The 12,036-nt window shown below is 42.6% G+C and overlaps 1 protein-coding gene across 11 annotated transcripts in view; it reads right to left on the bottom strand.

Annotated features, from left to right (window-relative positions):
- VPS35L (VPS35 endosomal protein sorting factor like) overlaps positions 1-12,036 on the bottom strand; it is a 133,811-nt gene that overhangs the window by 101,356 nt on the left and 20,419 nt on the right. For all 11 annotated transcript variants that reach the window (XR_012122294.1, XR_012122295.1, XM_073215498.1 and 8 more), the window contains exons 8-9: positions 6,836-6,920; positions 490-549 (exon numbers count right to left, since the gene is read on the bottom strand). Coding sequence is in view for 9 of the 11 variants with exons in the window: in XM_073215498.1 (XP_073071599.1) it covers positions 490-549; positions 6,836-6,920 (145 nt within the window). In the remaining 2 variants the exon portion in view is untranslated. The remainder of the gene's footprint in view (positions 1-489; positions 550-6,835; positions 6,921-12,036) is intronic.

The raw sequence follows: 12,036 nt of genomic DNA on the forward strand, positions 1-12,036 counted from the left end.
ACAACTTCCTGAGAATTTTAAATTGATCGGCAATACACTTAAGGCAAACATCTTTTGGGCATGGATTGTAGATTCAAAGCATCTGTTATTATTGGTTTATTTGACATTGTTATTTAAAAAAGATAAAATTGTTTTTCAAGAGTAATTTGCTTCTTAGGAGAGAGATGTGGGAAAAATACTAAAATGTCAAGCAGCAGAGGAATTTCCAGTTGGCATAAAAATTCAGCTGAATTCAATTATAATACCTTTTCATTTTTGTGGATTCAAATTACCTCCCAAATTTCTAGCCAGTCCATTTGAAAACCTAATGTTTTTAAAAGACTGAGATAATCAGAGATCTATAAAGGTGTTTCTTTTTACTTTTAATACATACACATCCCCCAGTGAAAAACAACCTCCTATCAGATCTCAATAAATCATGACTTGATAGAAATGTTCTAGTCCTGACTGTAGGGTGGAATGAAACTGGTAGTAGAGCTATGACATTACCTGGTAAGACGCTGCGGTTATCCACGCACATAGAAAAGATACGCTCATACACAAGCCTTCCTGGGGAGAAAAGGACATGTGGTGTTAGCATCTCACCCTTCAGGAGCAAACACTAAATAAACGTTTGTTAATTAGGGACACAGATGGTGTTTCCCAGAGATGCTTAAACTTGTGATAGTATGCTACCACCTAGTGGGACAAATTTTAAACTACATTTCTTTGGTTTTGAATAAAAAGAGGGCACCTTTAATTTGAAAGGCAGGAAAGTGATCTTTCTCTCCTTAGAAACTTACCTGAAACTTACAACCAAAGGGACCTCAGGAGCCTGCACTAACTCAGAGGAGACTGGTGCACAGTGCACATTATATTTTAAGCCAGAGGCTGCAGACAGGAGCTCATGGGCAGAATTTAGCCAGTGATCCATTTGTTTGATCCAGAACACAAGGGCCCAAAAGTGTCTCCACATTTTTATAAATTGGTTGCCGAGAGGTAAAAACTTTCATTCACATGGAAAATACAATTTCCTGCTTCTTCACATAAGATGTGCCAAAAATGGCCCATATCCCTTTAGAATAAAAATGAGCTACAAGACAGTATAGTACGTGCACTGAGATATGACATATATACTACCCACTGGGCCACAGTCTCCACCACTCCCTATTGTCTCTTGCCAACAGCCTGCTTCACTCATTTATGGGACCTGCCTTGGTGCCTCAAAGCAACAGAATTGGAGATTCAACTAGAATGCAAGTTCTACGAGGGCAGAGAGTCATTGTTTTGTTCACTGACATATCCCCACTACCTAGATCTGGATTCTCAATATTCATTATATGAATAGATGAACATATTTTGGGTTGTGTGGGTCCCAGGTCACTGTTGCAACTACTCAACTCTGCTGTTATAGCCCAAAAGCAGTCAGGCAATATATAAATAGGTGGATTTGGTGGTGTTCTAATAAAACTTTATTTACAAAAATAAAGTGGGTATTGTGGACACTTGGTCTACAGACCAACCACTAATCTGGCACAGAAAGCTTTATTTATTCTGTGTGTTTTGAAAAATGCTATTAATATTCAAGGGATAAAAATTAGTTTATCCAATTTCTGGACTGTCCCAAATCATCTTTAATGCCAAATGAATCTCCCTGTACTCATGTTTTTGTTCTTTTTCCATAACTCCTTCATTCAGGGCAGCAAAGAACCATACACCTTATCCATACATGGCAAAAGAGACAGAAAAGTTATAAGAACCATTTTGGCTCAAAAAACTTGAGGTCAGAAGACATCATCAAGAAATGACACAATGCGGGATCAAGTGCAGGAAGCCAGCCAAGCTAAAAAGAGTCATCTAGGTGCCTTGCCCATTGTTGACTTAGATTACAACCACCTGAAGACACTTGTTGAAAATGTACATTCCTAGGGCCCACCTCAGAGCTAGTGAAAAACAGTATGCTGGAGGGTAAGAAATAGGTGATGAATTTTGAATAACTTCGCTAGGGAATTCAAATGCAAGAACCATGCTTAAATAGAAGAATCAGTGATTCAGGCAGTGGGTCTCTGAGCTAAAATTTGCCCTGGGTGGGGGAGTCTCTAAAAACAGTGACAAATCTCCCTCCCCTCCCTCTAAACCAGTGCTTCTCAACCTTGGCTGAACACTCAGAGCACTTGGGACACTTGAAAATATGCTGATGCCTGCACCTGTCCTCAGAGGTTTGTATGTAAGTGGTCCAGGGCACAGCTTAATCACTGGGAGTGCTTTTAAACACCCTGTGAGTGTTTAAAACTCACAGGTTAATTTAACCTGCCCCGGAGTGCAGCCAAGGATAAGAAGCAGTTCTTCACACGAGCAGTTCAATTTAGAAGTTCCCAGGAAGCCTCAGAGAACAAACTTCAGTTCTCAAAGCCACCTGCCTTTTTTCTTCCTGGCAAGTAAGTTAAGTGCTCTCATTACCTGTGGCCATGGGTGCCCTGAGGGAGCCACACCTGGTGCCATAAGCACAGAACCCAGCACAGAACTGCACACAATTCTCACTCGGTCATGCAGCAAGACAAGATTCTCACCTCCCATGGTGCATGGACTGGACTTAAGAGCAGGAAACGCCTGTATTTCCTCCACAAAACACTTATCATCACACTAAAACCACAAGCAACTCTTATATTTCACCTTCACATGGCTTTATGAAAGCCTTTAACTACAAAATTATTTGGGCCAAACAAGTTTGGTACCAATCTTTTTTTCCTTTGCTAAGTTAGTGGACAGTTGTCTTGAGGAAGAACACCTGATCCTAGATTTGTTTCCTTTTTGATTCACTTTATAAATCAAGAACACTAAAGTGGTAATGGCATTTTCTGAGCACGTACTTTGTGCCAAGCACTGTTCAAAGCCGTTTACACCAATCCTGTCAGCCAGTTCTTAGAAGAGGAAAAACATTATACGCTTTCTATACATGTTTTCATTAATTTTCTTCAGAAACGCCCACAGGCCTTCCTATCATGCTCATTTTACAGGTGAAGAAACTGAGACTCAAGTGCACACGACTCTGGAGGAGGAGAGGCCGGCATGGGATGCAGGCAGAGACCCCAGAGCCCAGCCCTGTGCTCAGCCTCTCTAGTGAAATCCCAACTAAAGTCTAGCACATGCGTCATGCTGCAGATGCCCGGGGCCATGTCCCACATCCTTGCCCAGCGAGATGCTCCAATCCTTGGCCAGCCACTCAGCAACCACTAACCACCTGTCCCTCTACCAACCAGCCCTCCCTACAGAGCAGAGTCATGTCAATATGTGAGAGATGGGCCTCGGCACTCAGAGGCTACACACCAGCAAGACATCCACTCTGTTTTTAAGGTGAAAACTGTTCATTTGGTAATGCCCACAACATAACAAAGTCTTCCTGAGCAGCTGCACATGCAGGCTGCCTCACAGGTCCTGAGGAATATTATTTCCAGCAGATCAGACAAGGGCACCACCGGGAACTGTTGGAAGTGAGGGAGAGAGAGGCTGACAGCAGATACTTCACCTGCACGTTTGGTTTTGAACAGGAAACACATTCCCACATTTCAACACTCAGAAAGGCTGCAGAAGGTACTGAGTGAAATTTCTGAGTCCATCCCCATCCATCTCACTGCCCCCACCATCCTCTGAAGGTTCCCACTGAACTTCTTTTAATGCTTGTTTAGGTAAATAAACATGGATATGAAGTATTCTAATTTTTTCCTTCTCTCTTATATAAAACGGAACATACTCCATAGCTCTTCTGCACCTGGATTTGTTCATGTGGTGATCTGCCCTGGAGAGCTTTCCATGTGGGAACCCAGGGCACGTCCTCATTCTCATGTGCCTCCTAGTCCTCCAGCACACAAAGGTACCACCATCTATTTACCTGGTCCCCTACTGATGGTCACTCAGGTTGTTTCCAATCTTTTGCTATGACAAATGGCATGGATTCCCAGAGGTAAGGTTGCTGGGTCAAAGGTATGCACATCTGTAATTTTCACGGACAGCAACACTCCCCCCAGAAGTCAATTAGAAGAAAAGTAAAACAGGTGCTTTGCAGAGAGAACTCAGTTTGAGCTCCAGCTCTGCAGCTCACTGCCCTTGTGACCTCAGGCAAGCCACTTCCTTTCCCTATGCCTCAGGTTTCCATCTGTGAAATGGGTATATTACAGATCTGACCTTGTAACACTGTTAGGAAGATGGGGAGACTTCATGTCTCTAAAGCACCTAGAAGAAAATCAGGCCCAAGAATATTCTCTCTGTTACTCTCAACTCCCAGCCCAGCTAACTTCTAGGATACAGCAAGGATGGCAGGCACCTGCACTATATCCTGACTGCCTAGCTAGCGGACACCAGCAGATGGCTGCCCAAAAGTATTACAAGGTTAATGTCTGGATCTGGCCAGGCTTTCAGGTTAGAAACTGAATCCACTGGTGTCCCCCAGCTAGCCTCACTCAGGGATGCTGACTCACGCAAAAGAAACTTGCAAGAGGCTCGGAGTGAAGGCAGAAGGCCAATGTGTTGATTCACAAGGAGAAACAGGACAGCTGGGGGAAACAGACATAGCCACTGACCTCACTCCCTCTGATGTCCTTGCTCCCAGAGGTGATTTGTGTATGAGGATGAGTTAAGGCCCAAGGGCTGCATACCTGATGTCTATTCTGAATCCCTTCTCACCTCCACTGCCTGCCTGGATCCACGCCACCCTCACTCTTCACTTGAAGCACCACAGTGGCCTCCTAACTGTGCTCCCTGCCCTGCCCTTGTCCTACAATCTAGTCTCAGCAAAGAAGCCAGAGGGAGCCATTAAAATTCAAATTGGATCAGATCCCTTCTCTGCTTAACACCCCTAGTGACTCCCCCTGTCCTCAGGGTCAGTGTCCATGTCCTTCTAATGGCCCACAAGCCCTGCCAGGATTGTTGGCCATCTCAGCTCCTCTGTCACCACTAATACCCCAGTCACCCCACTCCAGCCACCCAGCCTCTCAATTACCTAAATCTACCAGGCACACCCCCACCCCAGGGCCTTTGCACCGCTATTCCTGGGCCTGACATGGCCCTATCCTCCTGCTTCCACAGGGCATGTGGTTCACCTCTCTCATCCTCCAAATATTTGGCTCATATAGCAACTTTTCAGTGAGGCCTGCTCTGACCACCCTGTTTCAAACTGTACTGTCTCTCCTACCCAGTGTCAACATCCCTCAATTTCCCTCAGAATCCTGCTGTTTCAATTTTTCCTCTGGGACACTTATCATCATCTAACACAACCGGGTTTACTTGTTAGTTCTGTAAATCCTTTTTTACTAGGACAAAAGCCCACAGAGGCAGGGATTTTTATCTCTTATTTGCTGACACATCCTAGTACCCAGCAGAGTGCCTGGGTCATCAGGACCTAATAGGTCCACATTTCAGCTAGGACATCACTCCTTGTGGCCCAATTAGCCCGTCTCCTCCAGCAAAGGCACCACCTTCTTTCTTCTGGGTGACCCAGGCCTGGCTCATGTGAATATTTCACCCCCCAGATACCATGAGTGGCTCAGGGACTGACATGTGATCCAAGCCAGGCCAATGAGATGAAATAAGGGGACTTTCATTGGAATGCCTGGAAAAATGAAGTTATTTCCTTCTCCTGAGACTATCAGCAGCAAAGCTGTTAGAACCTGAGGACACCTTGTGGAGTCTGAGACTGAAGAAAACCCAAGGGAAAGGACTAGAAAATGCAAAGGTCCTGAAGACACTGAGTTCCTGAATCTAGAAACTACCCTTAGACTTGCCTACATAAGCCAATAAAGACCCCCCAACCCTTTCTCCAAAGCTAGAGTGAGTTAGGTTTTCTATCACTTGTTCTAGCTAATGCATGCAGGGTGTGGTCCCCTGTGAATTAAATGGTTGTCTTAATTATCTTAAATGCCTTGACTGATATTTTGTTTTCTGACATAATAGAAATTCCTATGTGTTCAAGACAAGACTTGCAGGACTGGGAGCCCATGAGTCCCTCCTTGGCAAGAATGGAAATGTCTCCAATCTGATCTCCTTTGTGGTCAGCCCTCAGAAGGCGACCCTGTTTGCTAGCTCTCATGGGACAACTCGCCACTGAGTATCATGTACAATTCACAGGACTGCTAATGGCATGGTGTTCTAGCCACTGACCACTACCAAGAAGCACAGAGGCCTGTTTCCCCAGAGGGGCTCCAGGTTATTCTCTTCAGTCTACATCTCTCCGCTGGGAGCCCACCATTCTGCTGTGGGGTGAAGCATGGGACGAGGGGCAGCCATGATGGTGGAGGAAACCTCGTTAGAGCTGCTGGTGCCACCCAGGTGGGAGAGGACTGTGGCTTGGACCAAGGTCTTAACAGTGAAGACACAGAAAATTATGGACATAGTGGGGAGAGATTTGGGAGGCTGAACTGAAGAACCTGGTGAAGGACTGGACATGGGGCATAGAGGAGACATGGCACTCAGATTTGCAGCATGGGCAATAGGGCGTATGGTGCTGCCATTGCCCATGTCAGAAACCCACTGTGGGGAAAGGGCTGGGAGGAGATGCCAAGTTCGGGTCTGGCAAAGTGAGTTCCGCATGCCATGAGATGGTAATGGACCCAAGCTGGTTCTCCCCAGCTTCACTCACTCACTTTACCAGCCTATCAAAAGATTAGGAAACACTGCATACAAGGTTCTTTCTAAACGAGCACTTTTGTTAATGAGACGGGGTGGAAGGGGGTAGTCTGGTCTCCTTCATGATTCACCTAATCACTTAAACCACAACAAACCTAATGTAAAACGACTCTACTATCCAACTTCTGGCAAAACAAACGTGTTTCCGAGATCTAAAATGAACAGGATTAGTACTTACCAAATGTATCAAGTATGTCGGTGATAAGGACAAATTTGCTTGGGTAGAACTGAATAACACTTGTGTCTGAAAGAAGTTTTGAACACTAGAAAAAGAGAAAAGAAAATTCACATTGCATGTCTGCCTTGGTTGGAACACTCCAGGCCTGAAAAAATAACAACTTCTACAAACAAGTACAGGTGCTCACCCCATGCCAAGCCCCGTGCTAGACACAAGGAAGATGATGATAAGCAAAACCTCCGTCCTTCTGACAAAGGAGCCAGACTCTGCTCACAGCAGCGCCTCCTAAGGAAAAACTACCGGTTCCCTCCAGGAAAACTACAGGATTGAGGAACCTCATCCAGAAGAGTCTCTGCTCACACACTGAACTAGTAGGGTCAGCACTCCAGTCACCAAGGGAAGCTGACACCTCTCCCGTCAGAGTCCTCTCCCCGCGATGACTCTGTCTCTGTTCCAACTCCTTTTTGGCATGGTTTCCTCTGGTTTATTTCAGGATGGTCTTGATTTCTTAAATATTATTTTCTAGGAAATGACTCCATAAGTAAATCTCTAGGGTTTATTAAGCTAGCATTTATTATTTATACTCACTCCCTATGTCCTTCTAAAAGGAAATATGACAAGCTTTGCAGAGTACCTGTTTCTTCTCTGGAACTATGATCTTCAACCCGAGGAACATTTTGGCTTTGCAAGGTATCACTCAATCCCTGTGTTATCTACCACTCATGCCAGAGGGCCAGCAACATGTTCAGGAAAACTGCAGCTACCCAATGGGACCCCAAATACCCCAGATTAAGTCCTTGTTCTAACTAGAAATAAAAAAATCTGTTTCGATTTTGAAGAACTAAATGTAATGCCCTACAGTCTTTACAAATTCAAAAGTCAGCATAAGGAACTAAATAACTGCACATTTTATCATTCCAATGACAGCTGACCCTCAGACAGAAAAATGTCACTGAAAAACAAAAATATCGGGACACTCAGAAAGGGTCTTCTAGTATGCATTTCCAACATGCAGGGAATGGTTACAATGTTTATAGTATCAAGAGGTAGGTTGCCCTTATTGAAAAAATAACAACCTCTACAAACAAGTACAGGTGGTTTCAATTTAGTGTTGTTACTCAGTATATAAATTGTTAGATTCACCAAGTTTCTCCTTAACATTACATGCCTAAAAGTAAATAACACGTGGAATTTGTGAACAGGCCTCTTACAGCCCAGATGTTATGGGGGGAGGAATGCGGAGCGGGGAGGGGAAGGTAAGCTGTTAAAACAATGGTGTTGACACCAAATGTGGCATTTGGATGTGCAGAGAACTTCATTTCCTGAGGCCTCAGCTTCGGGTGCTTCATAGGCCCTTTATGAGAGCTCCAACTCAAACAATTACCCCAGGAGATTTTAAGGCTTGGAAAAAGCAAACAACTCAGAATTCCAGAGACAGTTTATAATACACATCTCCTGTTTCCTACCCAGAGCCCCTCAGAGATGAGTTACTGGCCACTGGTGAGGTGACAGAGATAGAATTCAAACAGAAGATTTCAAATGAAACACAGCTGGGGCTTCCTAACAACTGTGTATTTTTCTCCCAAGTTGGTACCAGAGAACATGCATTCTATTCAAGGATAACAGGAAGCAGGATTTTTTAAATCCAAAATGAAGGCCATAATAGTGTTATACTTTGAAGTTCCCTTTTAAAAATCACTTTTGATTCCACAGATTTTCAAACCTTTGGTGCAGTTTCTTAAATAACAATCAGGTGCCCCAGGGTATATGTTAAAAACACAGATTCCTGCTCCAAGCAAAACCTCCAGCCGAGGCACCAGAGAATAAGTATTTTTAACTAGAGCTTCAGGTGACTGCTACACAGAGAAATAAGCCCAGGATACACTGGGCAGGTGACATCCACAATCCACAGCACATTCTGCATGGAAGAACTAAGCATTGTACAGATCAAGTGTTTGCAGCTTCCGGATCATCTGGGGAGCTTTGAAAAATAATGCCACCTGGGTCTCACCCCCAGGGACTCTAATTAAGCTGGTCTAGGGTGCAGCTTGAACTCAGGATTTTTTAAGGCTTCCAAGTGATTTTAATGTACAGCCAAGGTTGAGAATCACTGTGACAAACATTTCCTGAACAACTGACTGATAAATTACCCTGCCTGGAATACGTGCTATGGAAATTATTAACATTGCTGGAAAAATACTAAAAGGGTGTTTTTGGTTTGTTTCCAATTAGCAATATTCTAGAACGATGCTAGCAGTTTCTTAAGTTAGGATTAAAAAATATATATTTGAATAACCAAAGCAAATGGATAAATAAAAAGACAACCTATGGCTGAGTACTAAGAAAGGACGGACGGAAGAAAGAAAGGAAGCAGACTAATCAGAGGACAACCACTACTCAGAATTTATGAAAAAAAAAAAAATCCTAAAAATCGTAAGAAAAATACAAATAACATAATGGAGAAATGACCTAAGGGAATCAACAAAAGGCATTTTACAGAAAAGGAAACCCCAGTGACCAATAAACATGTGAAAAGATATTCAATCTTCTTATAATCAGGGAATTGCAAATGAAAACCACGATAAAATATGATCTTATTACCTCCTAAATTGGAAGAATTGGAATAGACAGCCTGCTCATACTAAATGCTGGTAGGCAGCTGAACAGTACAGATGTCCTTACTCCCTGCTACTCCAAGTATGTGCTGGCACGGTCACTGGGGGACCAGCTGGCATGAGACTCACGCCCTTCCCCTGGCAATCCCATTCTTAGGTATGGGCCTTTCTCTAGACAGAGGCCAGAAGACTGTGTAACAGTGTTCACTGCAACATCATTCATAATTATGAAAGAAGAAAAAGAAAAGGAAAGAACCAGATGATAATGATTTATCCACTGTAAACTCACTATTGTCAAGACAGCAAATCTCTCCTGTTGAGCTGCAGGGGCAACACAATTCTTATAAAAATCCTTAAGAGGTTTGGGGGCTTTAGGCGGAGGGGGCAGTGAGGGGGTAGAAACTGACAAGCTAATCCTAAAAGTCATGTGGAAATGCAAAGGACCCAGAATCGCCAAAACAATTTTGAAGAAGGATAAATCAAAACCTTGCACTAACCACTTTTAAGATTTACAGTAAAGCTAGAGTAATCAAGACAGTGTGGATGAGGCACGACCTTGGATGAGGCAGAGTTCTTAGATATAACTCCAAAAGCATGAGCCAAAAAAGACAAAATTGATAAACTGGACTTCATTCAAATTAAGAACTCCATTATTTCAAATGATACCATTATGAAAATACAGACACACCACAGGTGAGGAGAAAATACCTACAGATCAAATATTTGACAAAGAACTTGTATCAAGCATATATAAAGAATTGTTACAACTCAACAAAAAGATAACCTAATTCTAAAAATGGGCAAGTCTTGCATAGACATTTCACTAACAAAGATATAAAAATGGCCACCAACATATGAAAAGATGTTCAACATCATTTGTCTGTAAGGATATACAAATTAAAACCACAATGAGATACTACTTCAAACCTACTAGGACAGCTATAATCAAGGCAGCCAATAATACATGTTGGAAAAAATGTAGAACTATAACCCTCATATACTGATGGTGGGACAAGTGGTGCAGACACTTTGGAAAGCCATTTGGCCATTTCCAGAAAAATTAAACATAAACCTAACATATGTCTCAGAAATTCCACTCCAAGGAATCTACCCAAGAGAAATGAAAAGGGATGTCTATACAAAGACTTGCATGCAAATGTTCATAGGAGCACCATTCATAACAGCCAGAGTGTAAACAACCCACACATCCATCAGCTTGTTAATCAGATAAGTAAAATGTGGTTATCCATACACTGGAATATTATTCAGTAGTGTAAAGGTATGAAGTACTGATCTTACCACATGATCCCAAGTACATGGAATGTTCAGAAAAGGCAAATTTATACAGTCAGAAAACAGACCAGTGGTTTTCTGGTGTTGGAAGTGGCAGTAGGGTCTGACTAGACAGGCTTGAGTCAACCTGGGGAGTGGGTCATGAAAATGTTCTAAAACTAGATAGTGTAATAGTTGCATGACTCAATTGTATGTACACCTTTCAATGGTGCATTTTAGGGAATGTAAAATATATCTTAATGAAGTACAGGAAACAAATAACCTTGTAAGGTTATTTGGCAAATAAAGTGAATTGTGCTCATTGCCCCATACTCTGTACCTTGGCTATCTTTTTTGGGTAAAGAAGGCAGTCTTCTTAAGCATTGAAAGTAAAAGTTATTATTAACAAGATGTGGAGTTAATTAAGCACTTTCGTGCTTATTTTCTTTGAGAAGACACAAATCAAATGTCCAGATGTAAAACTCTTAGAAGTCAAAGCTCTATACTACAATACTCTACGGAGGGGTGTTGCCAATAAAAATATTTTGAGGAAGTGCTCGTTCCATATTTTCTCACTTGAGCCTCTCAGCAAGCAACCCCATCATGTGCTTCCAGAATGAGAGGATCCTTCTTCAGAGGCATTTACTTTGTAAATGAACAACAGTGGCTGAAGGCAAACAGGCTCTGTCATGAAGTACTAAGAAAAATAGCACCTGCCATACACAGTGTAATTTTAAAAGACTTCAAGTACCCAGAATAAAGACTCCCAAACTATCCTAACCCTCTCTCCAGAGAAACAGGTGAAAAAACACATGTCACATTGCCAAGACATTGAATAAGAATGGGATCTGTCCTTTTGAACTAATATGGCTGCTCAGAATTCTTTATTCATTCTGCTTTGAAAATCCTAATGCATGTATTATTCCTTTCACAGTGTGCTTCTGAGCATGCTTTGCCAAGACACAACCATCTTATGGGTCAAGAAACAGAATAAGCTCTTTTCCTTACAGAACTTGCTCTGTGATCCAAGAGTTGTCACGGGTCAACAAATTCATCAACAAAGAGGATTCTACTAATGTGCCTCTCCTGTCATAAACATGCTTTCTTTGTCACACAGTTATGCAGAATATGACTCCAAAATGCATGTATCAGGGACACACAACCATTAGTCCCAAAGATACAAAGAATATCTGTTTAAGGAAACCCAAAAGACAGTTGGTCAGTCTCTAGTCTATGCAAATCATAAATGTGTCAGGGGCTGTACCAGGGCCAACCACGTACAACCAATGGGGTTTCAATAATTCTGTAACCCAG

The sequence above is a fragment of the Manis javanica genome, chromosome 10 (genome assembly GCF_040802235.1).
Source record: "Manis javanica isolate MJ-LG chromosome 10, MJ_LKY, whole genome shotgun sequence".
In the NCBI taxonomy this organism is placed as follows: Eukaryota; Metazoa; Chordata; class Mammalia; order Pholidota; family Manidae; genus Manis; species Manis javanica.